This window comes from Balaenoptera borealis, assembly GCF_965194805.1.
Source record: "Balaenoptera borealis genome assembly, chromosome: 15".
NCBI lineage: Eukaryota > Metazoa > Chordata > Mammalia > Artiodactyla > Balaenopteridae > Balaenoptera > Balaenoptera borealis.
In genome coordinates, this window is record NC_138871.1 from 46,796,565 (window position 1) to 46,815,821 (window position 19,257).

General features: G+C 36.5%; 1 protein-coding gene across 7 annotated transcripts in view; it reads left to right on the forward strand.

The window, feature by feature from the left end:
• The window catches only part of ASB3 (ankyrin repeat and SOCS box containing 3), a 92,494-nt gene that overhangs the window by 65,814 nt on the left and 7,423 nt on the right, over positions 1-19,257 (forward strand). For all 7 annotated transcript variants that reach the window (XM_082358217.1, XM_082358223.1, XM_082358221.1 and 4 more), the window contains 2 exons: positions 5,559-5,816; positions 10,661-10,794. In XM_082358217.1, the coding sequence (XP_082214343.1) occupies positions 5,559-5,816; positions 10,661-10,794 (392 nt within the window). The remainder of the gene's footprint in view (positions 1-5,558; positions 5,817-10,660; positions 10,795-19,257) is intronic.

Here is a 19,257-nt window from a genome sequence, read left to right on the forward strand (position 1 = left end):
CTTAAAATTAATTAAATTAATTACAATTACCATTTAAAAAGCAAGGACAGTGGACTAAAATTTTCATTTAAAAATAACTTTTTTGTGCTGTTTTTCCTTAACAATGTTTGAATTTCCTATATTACATTTACCAATTATGAATAAGAATTTGTGTTTTAGTCACAGTAATGATACCAGGGAACTTGGAAGACTCCATTTTCCAAAATTAATTATTAGATATTCAAATTTTCAGAGATTTGGTAATAGACAATGAGATAAGTTTAGTGGTATAAGTTTTGAAATTTCATTTTTATAGCAATGGTGTGTTGTTACAATAATGTTAGTTTGGTGTAAGATTGTTGTAGAAAGATTTAATCAGCACTAAACTGACTCCGGGTATTAATGAGTCAAAAACTTTTGTTTTCTTATTTGTATGTTTTCTGGTATTTCTCAGAGATCTAGAATTTTAATATTTGTGACCCTCCTTGCACTGTTGGCCTGTTATGTTCTAGTAAACATATCTACTTTTACAAATAGTATAATTAATATCAAAAGGTGATGAAAATAATAAATATAAATAATGGCTCTGGGTTTTAAGTTTTCCCTTCTTTATTATTTTATTCAGCTGATTTAACTTTTTAGCTCAGGATTAGCATTCTGAAACATTTTTACTGGGTATCCCTTGGAGAGGATAAGCTTCCATTTGAAGCAGTGGCCCTTAGCTCTTCTCACACTCCAAAGCATGATAGAAAGGTGTCTTGTCTCCTCCACCATCGTACAAAAGCATTCTTTGTCCTTTGGGGCTAACAAGTTAACAGCTTTAGTGACATGAAGCCAGTCTTTCAAGGGCATAGCTGAGTAATTCAACTCAAATGAGAAAATAGAAGAAAAAGACTCCTTTAACTGGAATGGGTGGAAGAGGAGGGAAGTTGAGAAATTTCAGGACAATTTGAACAAATATTAATGCCTTTTCTATATGAATGTAGAAAGAGATCCTGGCTTAACTGACCTGATTTTGTGTCTTTCTAATTGATACTAATGATTGTTATCCCATTAGTTTTGTAAAAATAATTGTGTCCATTCTTGTCATCATATCACACATGGATACATCTGATACAACCTAATGTTTTTATTTTATTTTCAGCTGACGGCTGAAAGCCATTCACTAAAACTTACTATATGGCCTTTTTTTTTTTAAGTTAATTAATTAATTAGTTTATTTATGTTTGGCTGTGCTGGGTCTTCGTTTCTGTGCGAGGGCTTTCTCTAGTTGCGGCGAGCGGGGGCCAGTCTTCATCGCGGTGCGCGGGCCTCTCACTGTCGCGGCCTCTCTTGTTGTGGAGCACATGCTCCAGACGCGCAGGCTTAGTAGTTGTGGCTCACGGGCCCAGTTGCTCCGTGGCATGTGGGATCTTCCCAGACCAGGGCTCGAACCCGTGTCCCCTGCATTAGCAGGCAGATTCTCAACCACTGTGCCACCAAGGAAGCCCCCCCACTATATGGCCTTTTGATGATTCAGCTAATAAGTTGGTTGGATATTTTGTTGGGTAATTGAAACTGAAATTCTCAAGATATTTGCCCATTTCTATTTGTTTAAAAGAAACCTTGTTAACATGTTGAATTTCCTTTTACTGTGCTTCTTTTTTATCTGGGCCTGTTTCTGTGCACATTTTTGAACTTCAAAGAGCAGTATGATGGAAAGTGTACATGCCTCCAGATAAGGTCTAGACATCGCATTTTTAGTTTTTAAACTTCTCCTCTTTCTCTGTGTCTTATGATTTTCACTGTTATATAATGTGGAATCTCTTAATGTGTCACAATTTGTTCTTGATATTTATGTTAAATAGGAGGGACTACTCTAGGACTTGATGAGTTTTTCCGATTCTCCATCAGGGCTTGAAAGAGAATTTGTATTAAGTGTTAAGAGAAACACATGCATATGTCCATGTAGTTTACATTTTAACCAAAGTTTTATCTAAGCCTTAGGGTCTTCTCTTCTTGCTCAATGACATATAATAATCAAGCTCATCATAGAGCACTGAAGTTGCTTGAGTTTCTGGAGCTTGTACATGTATCTGAGACCTTCTTAATATCCTTTGCAGAAGCTCAGGGCATGCTGAGAAATTTTTATGATCCTCCAGTTTATTTTGTGTTTATTATTCACCATATAAGTGGTAGTTTTGTTGGAAAAGGGTTTATAGTGTAGCAGTAGGCAGTTTCATAAGCCTTTTAGGAGTATGCTCTTGTCCTTTCTAACACAAGGCAATGTGATAATTGGAAGAAATTTAGAGTGGGGTTTTCCAAAGTGTGTTTTGTAGAATAATCATTCTATACATTGTTAACAGATAATACACAGGATTAAAAGGGTTCCTTAGTTAATTTAGTTTGGGAAACACAGGGTTAAGCAATGGCAATTAGATTTCTTTCCTGGAGGGCTTCTAAGAATTTTTCTTATGGTGTTGTGTTTTATGAATTCCTAAGGGGGAATGGAAAATTTGGGAACATAAGATGAACTTTACAATAAATACACTATTGTTCCTTGTTTACAGACTTTTGGGGCATTTTATACTCTCTTTATTAGGCTGTTTTCAGATTAACTATTGGATCCATTGCTTTAATTCTAAGGGTACTTCTGAAAGGTATCTGGAGGTTGAAGAAAAACACTTGACCATATAAGTTGAAAATTTAAGTTCATCCTGTATTTGTCCTTTTATGGACTAGTGTATATTATAAAGTGTTTCTCAAATATTTTCATTATGGAGACTTTTTCACATAGATCGTTTTTCAGGGACTAGTGTTCCATGGAACATACTTTGGGAAACATAGGTCTGGCCTTAAAATAATTCTCAATTTGTTTCATGAAGTGTTTGGTTTTTATAATGTAGGAGAGATATTTCACATATTTGCTGTATCATATTCACTGTTAGATTTTGGTTTGATATTATTATCCCAATTCTACCAATTACTAGCTTGACTAAGCTTCAGTTTTTGCATCTAGAGTGGAGATGATAATAAAACTTACTTTTTAGGGTGATTGTGAAGATTAAGGCAAATCTTCCGTGTAACACATTTAGCATACCATTTATTCTGGTACAGAATAAATACTCAATAAAGTTTGTTATTATAGGGAATTATGTGCACATGTTCCTCTCACATTTAGAGATGGATGGTTGGTTTATCTGTGGCCTTGTCCTTAAAATTTTCTTAGCATGAGTCACATGTCTCGGTGCTATATTCGAAACTTGAATAAGAAAGCCTCTTGGTTTTGTAGTTCTATTCTAAACAGAAAATAGGTTCTCTAGCTATCTGTAGCACTTAATCTAACAGCGTGCATTTAGGGCTCCCGTTTACCTTTGTATTCTATAGCAGAAAAACGTCCTCTTTAAGACCTAAAGTATCTATGGTTAGGCCATTGATGTTTTCAAATTGCTTGAGGGAAGAGTTCAGCCAGTCCCTGAATTGTACATGTAAACACACATGCCTTGAAAATTAACAGTCTTCTTGAGAATTATATATCACATTTGTAATGAGGCAATGTCTTGAGCTTTTCCCACTGTTTACCTACATGTTTACTGGAATGTGTTCAACAGTCCATGTCATGTGTTGATTGTTCTGTAGTGGAATCAGCAAGTAATAACTGTAGTAATAACGAGAAGCTAGTTAAATGAGGTCGAAGTAGTTGAAATAAATTGGTTATAACTGTTTAGAACCATCGGTCAGAAGTATCAATATATCCTTTAGCATTTCCTGTAGTGCAGGACTGTTGGCAACAAATTCTTTCAGCTTTCCTGTATCTGAAAGCAGCCAGAAGAAAAAATACATGCATACAGGACTCTTTTCAAGAACACTGATATGAATGATGGGAGTTTCCTGGAACAAATAGCAATATATGGTAGACAGACAACGAAGTTATTAATTTTTATAAAGAAATTTTAGAATTATAGATTTTTCTTTTCTAATTGCTATGCATATTATTAATAATAAAGAGAATTACCGTTTAATCTTTTAACTGAAGAAAAGAGCACAAATTGGAGAACAAATGAAATAGATTTACAAAAATTTACATGGGGTAGGTGACATTTTACTTATGTATATAGTGTTTTAACTGCTTTAAAACCTTGATTTCAAGTTCTATACATAAGTCCTCAGAAGTAGGAGGTCTCACATGACAATGGTTTAAATGTTTTATGTTTGTTTTCTCTTTTATTTTTATGACTTCATTATTTAGATTCTATAATACTATGATTAATAAAATATTTCTTTTTTATTTCTAGTTATTTAAAATAGCATTATTTCCAGTTTCAGAGGGAAACTTAATTTTATTCTTGCGTATTTTCTTTCACAGTTGTCTATGTAATGAACATACATGTTTATTGAGCTTTGTTACAGTTAAAATTATATCATAAACAGTTTTTAAAATGTGGTCACACAACCATCAGAATTGTAGTTTTTGATGACTATGTCATATTTTGCACTTACTGCTCCTCTGTTAAACATTTAGGTAATTTATGTTTTTTAAAAATTATAGACAATACTATGGTCAATATATTTGTGCAAATAGGATATAATTTCTTTTTTATTTTGTCTCTTGTGTAAATTCCCAGGATTTATGTTCATTATATTTTAATTTGTGTGGTATTTTACTTTACATATCATTTTATTTTACAAATACTTACAAAATACTAGTTCTGTGTGCCAGAAAGTTTAAGTAACTTGCTCAGAGTCACACAGCTAGTAAGTGGCTGAGTACTCTGGCTCCAGTCTGTGCTCTTATAACTTTGCTATGAAACCTCTTTTGATGCATTTTGCCAATTAGCTCTCTCATAAAAGGGTTACACTTATTTTCAATCATTTTAACCACAACTTAGCAGTATTCGATGATAATTTTTTCTTTTTTAAAGTAACCAATTCAATAGGTGTAAAATGATAACAATTTATTCTGTAGAACACTTGATAAAGAAGACTAAAAAATCTAAAGCTGTAAGTTAAATTTTTTTCATTAAAAAAAGCTTTTCTATATGATTGCTTTTTACCATTAGAAATTTAAAAGTAAGAGGGAAATTGACTAATGCTATTGTTGAAGGAAGTGGTATCTTGGAGATTCCTAGACTGAATCATCTGTCTTTAGGGACCCGTCACATTGTTTTATTAACTTTGTTTAGCAAGTGTTTTGTATTATGGATACTTAGTTGTGCAAAAAAATCACAATTTGAAAAGAGTTTTCTACTTGTCAATGATAATTTTAAAACTTACTTATTTAAGATAAATGTTTTAAATTCTAAGGACACAACTTGTTCATAGTTGAAAATTAAAAACCATGCAGAATGGTGTAAATTAAAAAGTAAAACCCTCCCTTTCCTCTGGTCCCCTAGTCTCAATCCACTAGACATGTAAAAATCATCCACTATCCCATTTGCTATTCTTATTTTCCAGTTGTAACTACTATTAACTTCGTAAGAATTATTTTTTTTAATGTGAAAATCTAACTTCTCTTCCCTTCCCTTCTTTTTCCTTCCTCCCTCCCTCCCTCCCTCCCTCCCTCCCTTCCTTCCTTCCTTTTTTTATTTTTTGTGGTGGAGCTGTGACTTCTTTGGAATTGTGAATATTCTTTTGAAATATGGAGCCCAGCTAAATGAACTTCATTTGGCATACTGCCTGAAGTATGAGAGGTTTTCAGTATTTCGCTACTTTTTGAAGAAATGTTGCCCATTGACATCATGGAGCCACATATCTGAATTTATAAATCACGCAGTTAAAGCACAGACAAAATATAAAGAATGGTTGCCATCTCTCCTGCTTGCTGGATTTGACCCACTGAATCTCCTCTGCAGTTCTTGGTAAGAAATCCTACCATGTGGACTTTACTCTTTTTGAGTGAGTGTACTACCTTTCATTTCCCCCAATTTCTTGAGATCCCTGTGTTGGGAGGAGGTTGTTATTGTGTGTGTTTTGACTGTGATGGCTGGGTTGGGGAGAAGGAATTGGGGGGGCTGCTAGTAGTGAGATTGAGTGTAAGGATAGAGTCCTGGGAAAAGGTCAGAGGTGGCTGGAAGGGAATAGAAAGGAATGGGTGCCAGTGAACCCTCCTGAGAGGGTTATTTCTTCTACTTAGGCCATCCCTCATGCTGCTCTTAAAATGTCTGTGACAGAATTGTTGTAGCTGCTTTGGAGATTTCTAGCATCCCTTAGTCAACTAGATTGAATACTCCTATCCTATAGCAACTTGTCTACTTGAACTTAGTCTCCCTCAATAAATACTGATTTCTGGAGTAGCTGAGGAAATAACTCTTTACCTCAAGTGGTTTCTCAGAAGGGCAACCCCTATGAGTGATTATATGAAAGTTGAGTCAGAATTTTTCTAGGGCAAAAGGATAAAAACTGTTTTACCAACCTTTTCAAGAGTTATGTGTCTAGATGGACCGAGAAGGTAATTGTAGTGGTGAGAGAACTCTTTTGACCTGATAATTCGAGTCAAATGAGGAAATAGAATAAAAGTCTCTAGGAATGTAAAGAACATAAAAATTAAATGTATTTTATAAAATTTCAATGAAACGTCTAGAAGATTTCATTTTTGTGCTTCAAAAATTACCATTTACCAAAATTATGTTTAGACAAATACTGAGATTTTGGATTTCAGCAGAAAAGTGCTCTGATACTTTGTTATTTAAATTTTGCTTTTCAAAAGAAGTCCTCTTTGGTATTCATGCAGGCAGCACTAGTGGTTCCTACTTGTAAATTTTGTTTGCATTTCTGGGACTCCATCTTCTGCCTGGTGGCTTCTCCATCTGTAAGTGAAGAACATATCTTTGTTTGGCAGGATCCCAGTATCTCACCTTTTTATTATGTCTGCCATAATATAGAATTCAAGAATTTTCACTAAGCAGAGGTTTTATGCTTAGGACTATCATCCCTTTCTGATACTGAATGTTTCAGATATGTGGCTTGTGAGGAAAAACTGCTTTCTGGTAGGTGGTTTGAGGAATATAGAAGTAAAGCAAAGTTTAGATACATGTTCTGATCTCCACTTTACTTTCTGTTTATAGTTTACAGTGGTTTGAGTACCCGATTGTATTTACTTTTGTCTCCAACAGCTGATTAATACATAGTTATCTGTCAAATCACTCACTGTTGCAATTCCCTCTATACCATTTCAATAAATTTTTACAAAAATCCATTGTATTTTTTAGATAACTGAATGAGATATAAAAATTATTGACAATTCATTGAGAAATCTAATTTTTAAAAGTTATTTGTGTATGTTTACTTGTCCTAACAAATCCCCTTTTACATGTGCACACACACACATACACACACTCAGTACTGAGATAGAAACGCTCACTAATGAATACTATATCTAGCTATTAACAAAGCTATTTAAGTACCCTTAACTTTTTACTTAGTGAATTTTATTGTTGTGTCTGGGCTCCTGACAGCTAACAGCAGTTACCCCTCACCGTTCTAGGATTCACTCCCCAAAATGCTACTGTAAATCCAACCAACATATGAGATAGCTGTGGGCAGTTCTGACAGTGTTCCTTTTCCTCTGTCACTTCACTTAGTGCTTATTCCCAAGGCACCCACTTTCTTCTCAGCCGTGCTTCTTGTGTTTTTCTACTGAAGATACTAACTCGACTCCATATTACTTGCCCATTACTTTCAGCCTTCATGCTCCATTCTGGTTTCTAGTTTATTTATTTCTTTAACCAACACTTAAAATATTGCCTGATACACAGTAGGTACTATTTTAAGTTCTTTACTATTAACTCATTTAATATAAAACATAGTAGATACCATTATGCATATTTTATAGAGGAGGGAATTGAGGCACAAAGTATTTAACATACTTGCTCAAGCTCACACAGCTAGTTAGTGCGAGAGCTTAGGTTTGGACTCAGGCTGTCCAGTAGTGTGGCTCATGTCTGTCTTTGTAACCCCTGTGCTATGCTGCCTTAGCCCTGTGTATCCCCAGGGATATGGTAGTTTTTATCACTTAATTTTAGGTACTTAATCCCTTGCCTAACCTAGGGGGATCTGGGCCAACTTTTTTTGCTCTTTCCTACTCCTAAATTAGGAAGAACCTATTCAGGGAAAAAATTAAATGTATCTTCTTTTCCTTTCCTCCTCAGGCAACTACATAGACTGCTGGAAGGAAAGGGAATTTGCTTTATCCTCCTAAAAGGCTTTGTAAAATATACTCTCCCATCCCTAGTTCTGATACAGGGTTCCCTTCCCCCCATGTGACTAGCCCATTTGAGAATTTTTGTGGTAATAAGCCACTGGGTTTGTGTTATATTTATTGGATGTATTACGATAGAAAAGAGTTAATAAACAGTAAACTACAAATTATTTTGTAGTAAATTATAAAACTTCAGCTATTTGAATTGAGAACTCCAATTGCATACATTTTACTCTGAAGGAGTAACTTTAGTCACTTTATATTCATTAGAAAAAATACGATGGAAAATTTCACTTTAGCAATAAAAATGCTTAACATGGTCAAATTTTTGCTTACTGATCTTTTATTGAATGAATAAAGCAAGTGTTTACGCTGAATGTGATGAATGTTTTGCTTTCTTTGATCAAATTTACATTCAAAGAGCTGTTATAAAAAAATTATCCCATAAAAATGTCAATATGTTGTTAAAGTGGATTTTGCTTGTATCTTATTTATATCACATGTAAGTCTGTTGCTTAATCTTTGTCATGTAAATTATAAACGTCTTTCCTAGGTATTGGTTGTCTTAAACAGTCTTTAAAGATGTATCTGGCTGAATAATTGCCTGTCACAATATAATCTGCAGAGCTGAAATATTTTTTCAGCTTTAAATGCAAGACTAGGTTTCCCTCACACCCCCAATGCAATAGACGAATAATAGAAAGTAAATGTCATCTGTGCATTTAGTTGATTAACTGTCACTGGTTTATGATTGTACAACTGCTTTGTACAATGTAACGGTCAATGTAGTACAGTAACAATACATTTTCAGTGCCATTATCAGCATTGGTAAAATAAACTCAACATTATATTAACTAAAACTGTGTAAACAGATTTATTTTTGTGTGTGTGTTTAGATAACTGCACAAAAATGACTTTGTGTTTGGTCACAGTGAGACAGCACATTAAGGTAGAAAAATGAAACCATTAAAAAAGAAACTAGCAACCAGAACCAAGTAACCTTTGGTGTGGGGTTCCTAGAAAGTGAAGGAGGTTGTTTGCATTTGAATATATTTTATCATTTCATTTATTCTCAGTATTTTCTGATAAATCGTGACTTCACTGAGAGCTTCTTGAGAAGTAAAATGTTTCCCAAAGCATTTGTACTACAGTTTAAGTTCTTCCTTATATAAGTTTGCATATTAGAGAATTAAGATTTTAGGAAATAATTTTCATACTCTCTAATCAGTCATTTCAAGGATACTTTGACCCTGAATTACGAGAAATAAGTTGTCTTTGAGAGGACAGGTTTAGAGTATTATTCAGTTTCTTTACTTCTATTTTTCCCTTCTTTTGTCCTTGCTCAGTAATGTCTCCAAAAAACCGACCTTGAAAAGAATTTCTGTTTTTGAAGTAATCACCAGAGACCCTAATGATCTTATTTTTATTCAAACAATGTGATGGTAGGGGAGTATCTAGTTGAGTACAAAATAAGTATCTTGTTAGAATTTAGAGTTCTCTTTAAGCTTTGACTAAATTTCATGTGTACAGTGTTATAAGGCCCACTGAAAATGTAATACTGAAAATTTCAAACCAGTTCTAGTAATATCAAATATTTATATAACATTTTATAGTTTTAATAGTCTGTTTACTATATTGTCTCCATTATCTTCATGAGTAGTCCCCTAAAATAGGTAGGTTAAGTGTTAATTCTCATTTTAGAGACCAGGATCTAGGGCTTAAAGAATTTAGGCAACATGTTTGTAAGTAGTAGAGGCGATGTTAGAAATCAGAGCTTTTTCTTGGGTCAGTGCTCTTTCTATTAGGATTCAAGTGCTTATAAAATTTGGGAAGTCTCTTTTGGGTGGGTTGGTAGGAAATATGACATTATTTTAAAAAATAGAAGGAGAACTGCTTGTCTTCAACAACTTCTTTCAGTTCTTAAAGACAAAACTTATTCTGGTATGTCCTTTAGAGCTGTATCTACAATAGAATGGGAAAGGTTCTTATAGGACAACAGTTGTAGTACATCTCTAAGAGCTGGTCAGAAACAAGCCATTTCTCTCATACACTCAGTTTAGGGACAGCTTTGGGTGTTTGGGCTTCATCCTTTCAGGACTGTTAAATTATGTGTCTGTAAGGATGACCAATCTAGATTTGGCAAGATGGTCCATTTGGGAGGAAATGATGGCAAATCCACTAACGACAGTGATACTGAATCTGTCTTTTCTTACCACTGCTGCTGGGGAATGGGAAGGAAAATTCCTACCCTCTGTAAGAGTAGAAACTCCTTTTGTCATCCATTGGACAACAACATGCACAGTCACTTGAGTTTCCTGTGGCAACTATAGCTGATCTTTCATATCCACTGAACTTGCCTCTAGTTTCATGAATATTTTCTATGCTGCAGTTCTCTGTCTGCCTTCCACATCAAGATGTTGTAAGAATAGGTATGTGGTGTTTGTTTTCAGGGTGAACCTTGGTGTATTTTGTGTCTAATTTTGTGTTAATATCTTGCCAATATAGGATTGACTCAATCAGCGATGACATCCTTATCTTCACTTTGGAGTTTACTAATTGGAGGAGGCTTCCTCCAGCTGTTGAAAAGATGCTCTCTGCTCGTGCCTCAAACTCCTCTTGGGCTCTACAGCAACATATTGGTAAGAAAGCACAATTTTCAAATACACTTCACTACCTTTTCTTTTCTTCCTTCCTTAGCTATGTTGTAATTTTAAGTGATAAGAGTCATTGGAGAACTTATATTAAATTGGGCATCATTTACATTTTCTTTCTTTAAAAATTTATTTATTTATTTTTGGCTGCGTTGGGTCTTCTTTGCTACGCACGGGCTTTCTCTAGTTGCGGTGAGCAGGGGCTACTCTTCACTGTAGTGTGTGGGCTTCTCATCGTGGTGGCTTCTCTTGTTGCAGAGCATGGGCTCTAGGCACTCGGGCTTCAGTGGTTGTGGCACACGGGCTCAATAGTTGTGGCACACGGGCTTAGTTGCTCTGCAGCATGTGGGACCTTCCCAGACCAGGGCTCGAACCCATGTCCCCTGCATTGGCAGGCGGATTCTTAACCACTGCGCCACCAGGGAAGTCCCCTGCATTTTCTTTATGTGGGGAAAGGATGGGACTGTGAGGGAGGTCATAGTAATTTCCTTCAACGAAAATCGTATCTGGTTTTATAAGTTTAGCCTAAGGAGCATATAAAGAATAGCAGGTGTTTACTGATATTTTAATGATATCCTTTTATTTTTAGTAAGGGTTACGCAAACAAAATTGAGTCCTAAAAATCTTGTTAGTGAATATTTAATTTGTGGTTAGAAAAATGCTAAATGAATTTTCCTCTTTGGAGTGTGTGTTGATTTGTGTTCTCTATAGTATTTATCATCTCTAAAAGGAAGTATCACTATTCTTTATCATTACCTTTTCTTACTGAATGTATGCCAGTGGGTTGGTAAGATATAACTATGGAGGTGAGCTGGGTGGAAATTCTGTGAATTGATTGATACTTTAAATTACTATTTTAAAACAAATTATCAGCTTACCCACACTTTAAAAAAAAGTTTTTAAGCTAGTTAAAAAAATAAATAAAGAGGGTACAGTAGAAGATTTTACACAAGGAAACCAGATTAAACTAAACTTAATATATGCACATTGTTTCTATTTACTTATTCAGATTTATTTTAATCTATTTTGTTAACCAGATTATGTCTTAAGTTAGGAAAATTATTTCTTCACTGCTATTTTTACATGAGATGTGACTCTTCATAAAACATGTTGAATAGTTTTTTAACAAGTGAACTTACACATATGTAGAAATGTCTTCTAATTTCTTGGAAGATTACATTTAAGTAAATATTCTCCATCAAAAAAAGACATTCAGGAAAATATGCTCTTGAACTGAGGTGTATTCAAACTGTCAGTGAGGTTTCTTGTTGAAGAAGTATAATCTGTTTGGAGTCTCTGAGCCTTCCAGAGCAGAATTTCTTTAATGATAATGTTAGAAAACTCACATGCATGTGAGAATTGCATCTGCTTTTGCTTATTATGTATGTGCAGTGGCAGAGAGGAAGTATCTATTTCTTAATTGATAGAATATGGGACAATGGATTTGGAAACAAAAAGTCAAAAAGAAGGCGCATATGCCAAATGGGAAGATTATTGCAACCTATCAATTAGTAAAGGTATGTGAGAGTTTACTTTGAAGACTCTAACATATGGCAAGTTTGTCCAGATGAAGGTAAGAACTGTGCATGAGTGCATTATCCTGCAGTAGACTAAATCCATCAAGGGCTTCTTGTTTAATTAGGCACTAGGTAGAGCTTGTGTAGGGTAATAATCATCATCTCTTAAGAGGATTTTATTTTGGCTGACAAAAGCCTTTTTCAAAGGTATTAATGTAGCTAATGCTTTTCTGGTCTGTTTCTCTTGCCAAGGCCTCTTTTCTTGGTTCCAGTCCCATGTATCCAACTGACTTTTGGACATCTCCACTTGGTGTCCCACATTCTGACATATCCAGAATTTGAATTTATCATTTTTCCTACAAATCCTGATGTTCCTTCTGTTTCCTGGTTCAGAATGTGAGGTGGTTTGGGAGTGCTATTTACCAAGAAAGTGAGTTATCCCTGGCAGCTCTTTGTTACTTGTTTCATCCATAGTGGAGGTTTCGACAGGGGTGATTTTGCCCCCCACAAGGGATATTTTGGTTGTCACAATTGGTAGGGGTGCTATTGCCATCTAGGGGATAGAGGCCAGGGAGGTTCTGCTAAATATGCTACAGTGCACACGACAGCCCCCCACAGCAAAGAATTATCTGGCCCGAATGTCACTAGTGCCCAGGTTGAGAAACCCTGATCCACCTTGACTCTTGCGTTGTCCAGTGTTACAAAGGCTTTTATTCCTATACCAGGAAGACTTTTTAGTCCTGTTCTTATTGCGAACTACTTAGGAAACACTTGTGTTCTTCCTCTCAGAATATTCTTCAGTGGTTCCTCTTCTGCAGGTAATGGGAGCCATTACAATGCTAGATTTTAGTAAGGCTGGAAAGAAAAGATATGCCCATCTACTCAGTTGCCTGAGTTTCAAATGGGATTGTGATTCTCTTCCTTTCTGTAGTTCAAGGCTGTTTTGATGTACCCAGCTCCCCTTTTTTCTTCAATTTTCAGGACATTCAATTTCCGTGTATTAGTCATCTATACTCTCCCCTCCTTTTTTGTATTTTGAGTTGAGGATTTCTAGTAAGCAGAAGCATGGCCAGGGTTTTAATACCAATGGGAGTGAGTGCAGAAAAACAATTCTTTGATTACCTCTCTACATGTATGACAGTCTTGCTTTCACCTCACTTTCTCCAGTAACTTATCATGGTATTAAAAACTGCCTTGTCAATATATTTCTTTAAATTTTTTGGAAAAGATGCTTCTTGTGGCTCTGCCACTATTTGTAAGCCCCTAGGTAATTTCAGCTCCCTAGCTCCTTTAGGTATACCAGTATCTATCCCAAGGGAAAGATTTTCTCCATTCTTTTCCTAAGCCCTTTTCAAGTCTTGGAGATGCCTTATACTCGCTCAAAATTCTCCTTTCCTCTCCCTTTTCCTCCTTAAGGAAATAGCAACTTGCCCTGGTAGCTTATAAATAAAAAAGACAACCAGTCTTGCTGCTTATCTTTTAATCATTAAGTCAGATTTGTCTTCAAAAGTTCTTTTGCGTTAGAAAGGAAATGTATACCAGGTAAAATTGACTGACTGGTTGCAGTTAACAATTTTTTGATCATGTGCCTGTATATACTTCTTAGAAACATCAGTTTAACTGCACATAGCAATATACTTCTTAATCAAAAAATTTGCCAGCCCCTGCCCAACTGACCAAGATCAAGTCTAGGTAATTAATTATGTTCTTATGGATAAAAGCACTTGGCTTTAGTACATCCTGAACCTTTAATGATCAAATATGAACAATTCTATCCAGAGAATTATGTGGATCTGGATTGTACAAAGGATCCTGTAATGGCTCCTTGAAACTCTCTTGATCTATTCATTTCAGTGTTCCTCTGCTTTGTTCTAAACAGGATTTAAAACAGTTTATACATATAGATTATCACAAAACAGTAAAACAGAAGTTAAAAGTGAAAGCAGGGACTTCCCTGGTGGTCCAGTGGTAAAGAATCCTCCTTCCAATGCAGGGGACGTGGGTTCGATCCCTGGTTGGGGAGCTAAGATCCCACATGTCACAGGGCAACTAAGCCCACGTGCCACAACTACTGAGCCCATACGCCTCAACTAGAGAGCCCTCGTGTCACAAACTACAGAGCCCACGTGCTCTGGAGCCCGTGTGCAACAACTAGAGAGAGAAAAAACCTGCATGCCACAACGAAGACCTGGCACAGCCAAAAATAAATAAATAAAATAAATAAACATTTTTTTTGAAAAGTGGAAGCAAAAGAAAAATATGGAGTCAGGGAAAGCTTATCATGGTAATCTGAAACTTGTCAATGGATACTCTGTAAACTTGGCTCTGACTGAGCTCTCTAGTTCTTGACACTAGGTTACAGAGTTCGTAAGATAAAACAAACTCATTGCTCACAAGTACAGATATTCTTGGATGTTGTGATGGACAGTTTCCTAGGCAACATCTTGGTAGCCATGGCTTCTTGGAATTTTATGTTACCAATCTTCAATGTGGACTGTTGCTGTCATACCAAGGTATAATTCAATAAAAGTAGTTCTTAAGTGGGCTCTGGTTCTCAGGTCTCTGTTGCTCTGACTTGACCAGGGCTAGATTTATAATATCTGGAGGGATGGATGACCTGTGTGCACTTTTGACCAGTTCTCTCTAAATATTGTAACACTCCACTCAATTTTTAATAAGTAGTAGTGAGCAGTGAGTTCAAAATTAGACTACCTAAGAAGTATCAGAGTGTAGCTATTTTGTGTTGCAGATTGCGATGAGAACATATTTTTAAGAGACAGTTGATCTGGGGCTTCCCTGGTGGCGCAGTGGTTGAGAATCTGCCTGCCAATGCAGGGGACACAGGTTCGAGCCCTGGTCTGGGAAGATCCCACATGCCGCGGAGCGACTAGGCCCGTGAGCCACAATTGCTGATCCTGTGCGTCTGGAGCCTGTGCTCCACAACAAGAGAGGCGGCGATAGTGAGAGGCCCGCACACCGCGATGAAGAGTGGCCCCCACTTGCCGCAACTAGAGAAAGCCCTCGCACAGAAACTAAGACCCAACACAGCCATAATTAATTAATTAATTAATTAATTAATTAATTAAAAAAAAAGAAGAGAGAGAGACAGTTGATCTTAAAAGCAGAGGTAAAGGGCTCCCTGGTGGCACAATGGTTAAGAATCTGCCCGCCAATGCGGGGACATGGGTTCGATCCCTGGTCTGGGAAGATCCCTCATGCCACGGAGCAACTAAGCCTGTGCGCCACAACTACTGAGACTGCGCTCTAGAGCCGGTGAGCCACAACTACTGAGCCCGTGTGCCTAGGTCCTGTGCTCTGCAACAAGAGAAGCCACCGCAATGAGAAGCCTGTGCACCGCAACAAAGTAGCCCCCGCTCACCACAACTAGAGAATGCCTGCGTGCAGCAACGAAGACCCAACGCAGCCAAAAAAAAAAAAAAAGAACCCCATTAGTAATTACCTTTCATCTTTAAAAATTGAGCATGTGACCTTCTATTTGTAGAGTAGGAGGAAACTTTGACCTCCCAGATACTAGCCATGTTATGGCTTAAGCGAATCATGCCTTGATTAACATGTCCTGCAGGCTGCCCTTATCACTGGATTTAAGAGCCAAGCTTTTTTTTTTTTTTTTTTAAGAGAAATTTATAGTTAACTTAAAATTTTAGTAAGGTTCCATCTGCCCATTTATAATTTTATAATTTTAGCTTCACACAGCCTCTTATAAATCCAGGTGGTGGATTTTATTTTTTGTTTGTGTCTGTGTGTATGTGGTGGGGAAATCCTTACTAAACTAGGTACCAATGAGTTGTATCCACATTTGCTGGGACATTTTGCTGGTAAAACTGCTTTGATTTTGTCAGCAATCTATTGGTAAGCTAAGAGAGGAGAAAGTATTGCTCTAGAGCAATTAAAACAATTTTTTAAAGTGTCTTAGGTATTGGGTCACCAATATTATTTGAAAGCCCATTTTACTCTTCCCATATATGTACATTAGATATGTGTGCTGGCAGACCCCTGGGACAGCTATATCCTCATTAAAAGAAAATTATTTTCCATATCCCAAGTATTTATTTTAGGGTGGAAAGGCAGTTAGGACAGAAGCTTTAGTTTTTGATAGCTTGTTCATTTGAGAACTTTTAAACAGTCATCTGTAATTTTAGTTAGTTCCAAATGTGGACCATAAGCAGAAGTCTTTAGTGAAGAGAATCTATCATGTAAATATTTCTGTAGGTGGGCATTTACAAATCTAGCTGTTTATATTCATTAATTCCTTAGTAAGTGGGTTCTTTAATTACATGTCAACTATGTATCAGATACTGATTTAGAATCTGTGAGTGAAAAATAAACCTCTAGTGCAATGGCTAAAAAGGAATGATGCAGGGTCATGGCAGAATTTTCTTTTTCTTTTTAAGGTGAGAGAGGCTTGAACATGTTTTATAGATTAAAGGGTCTCAGTTTGTTTAAGGAAAAGATTAAAGATATGGAGATAAAAGCAATAGTTTATATAATAAGATTTCAGATAAGCCAGAGGGAGGATTAGCCTCAAATAGGCCCCTTCCTTTGAGAATAAGAGAGATGAGGGTGGGGTGGATGTAGATAAGTTTATAGTTTGAGTATTAGAAACTCAGAGAAAGAGAGCCTAGAAGATCTCCTATTTTTACTTAGGAGTAGGAGGTAAAATCTTGCTAAAAAGGAAACTGAAGTGAGAGTTTGGTAGCAGAGACTTGATTTAGAATGCTTGTTGTGGCAAACTGGGAACCGGTGAAAGATTTGCTGAGCAACACTGAAGGCCTAAGTGGAGGTTGGACGTGGTATAGTTCATTCATATGGTTATATGGTAATTTTTTCCCTAGCATTGCTTTACTTTCTCTGTATTGGAAAGAAGGAAAATGGTTAGATTGATCTGGGGGTTGTCAGAGCAGGTACAGAAGAATTGAGGATGATAAAATAAAATAGCATCAGTGATGGGCCCATGAATGGCAAATAAGAAATGAGAAAGGAAAGCGACCTGATAAACTAGACGGCAGGAGGAGTTGGGACCCGACGTCTCAATGATATTAACGATCAGGCGTAGTGGTAGTAAGAGAGAGCACACTCTGGAAGGATAGTAAGTGGTGTATGTTGGAATTTAAAGACAGAAAAACATGGGTCTGAAGGTGGTGCAGAAGAACTATGAGAATGCTGAAATTGCCACTTAGACTTCATGGTATAAGTGTGACAAGGTGTGGAAGAATGAGAAAATTATATCTTAGAAATTGGTCAAGGAAGTAATTTTGGGGGGAGGATCAGGCTTCTGTGAGGACAAGAAGTGAAGAGAGTGTTCTGGACAGTGTTCTAGATGAAGGCAGATTCGTTTATGATAGAATATAGGGGTTCCTGAGAACTTTATGGAGAGGTATTGGAGGGACTTAAAATTTACTTTATAATATTGAACTTAATTTTTTCTTATTGTCTCAGACTGCTGTGTTATAATTCCCTAAACAAGTTAGGGAAATGAAGAATGGATTTTTATTTTCTGAGAGATCCTGAGACCGTGATTCGTTCTTTTATTTGATTACCCCAGGAAAATGCTTAGGCTAGATGATTTTACTTAATTTTCGAGTATTCCAGGCTCCAGAGAGAGGCATCCTAAAGGTGGGAGAGAGGAAGATGAAATTGCTTATCATTGATTGTTCCCTTTCACTTTATCTTTTCTCTAATAGTGAGGTAGTTGTACGAATTGAGCTTTCATCTTTTTTTTCCACTTAGCACACATGGCCGAGTGCCTTGTACCTACACATCTATATGGGTTAGGTTCGCACTTCCCAAAGTGGGTGACCTGGCACCCATACTTGTGGTGTACCTTAGTGAATTGTAGTTCATGTTTGACTGTTCAGTGGACCTGTGATTACATCATCTAGTTTTAACTTAACCAATTCTCAAAAACTGGTCAAGCGGCTTAAAAAGATTCCTGCGAAAATAACGTGTTATGTGGATAATACTAAAGGTACCAATACAAGTGAACCAACAAAATAATCATAGAGCTACACTCCTATTCTTTTTTTTTTTTTAATTTAATTTATTTATTTTTGTCTGCGTTGGGTCTTCATTGCTGCGTGCAGGCTTTCTCTAGTTGTGGTGAGCGGGGGCTACTCTTCGTTGCAGTGCGCTGGCTTCTCATTGCCGTGGCTTCTCTTGTTGCAGAGCATGGGCTGTAGGGTGCACGGGCTTCAGTAGTTGTGGCACGTGGGCTCAGTAGTTGTGTCTCATGTACTCTAGAGCGCAGGCTCAGTAGTTGTGGCGCATGAGCTTAGTTGCTCCACGGCATGTGGGATCTTCCCAGACTAGGGCTCAAACTCGTGTCCCCTGCATTGGCAGGCGGATTCTTAACCACTGCACCACCGGGGAAGCCCTACACTCCTATTCTTATCAGATAGTCATGTCATATGATAAAAAAGCTGACCACCCAATCTGAGCTGATGAGAAGTTCAAAAGTATCAAGAAAAGTATTTAAAATATGGTTCACCTTAAAAAAATAAAATATGGTTCACCTCTACTAATGTTAACAGTGAGCCTTGATGTTAGTATGTAGTGTGCCTTGAGATATTAGGTAATGAAAATATCATAATCAGCAAGACACTCTAAGCATCCAGAACATAAAGACAAACCCTTTGATTTTTTCATCAATATTTAAGTCATATGTTGCTCAGTCCATTATTTTTATAAAGTATACTAAACATAATGACAGATGCTTAGAGCTCCTTTTAAATTTGCTTATTCAATAGTGAAAAGACAAAAAGTTACATATCATTGGGGAAATGCATGTTCCTGCTGCCACAGTAAAACAGACTGAAATAATATGGGGACAAAGTAAAATGCATTTCTTATTAGCAAAGATTGTTGAAAGGAGCATAGAAAACATTGCTAAAGAGTTAAAAGAATAAAAATATAACCT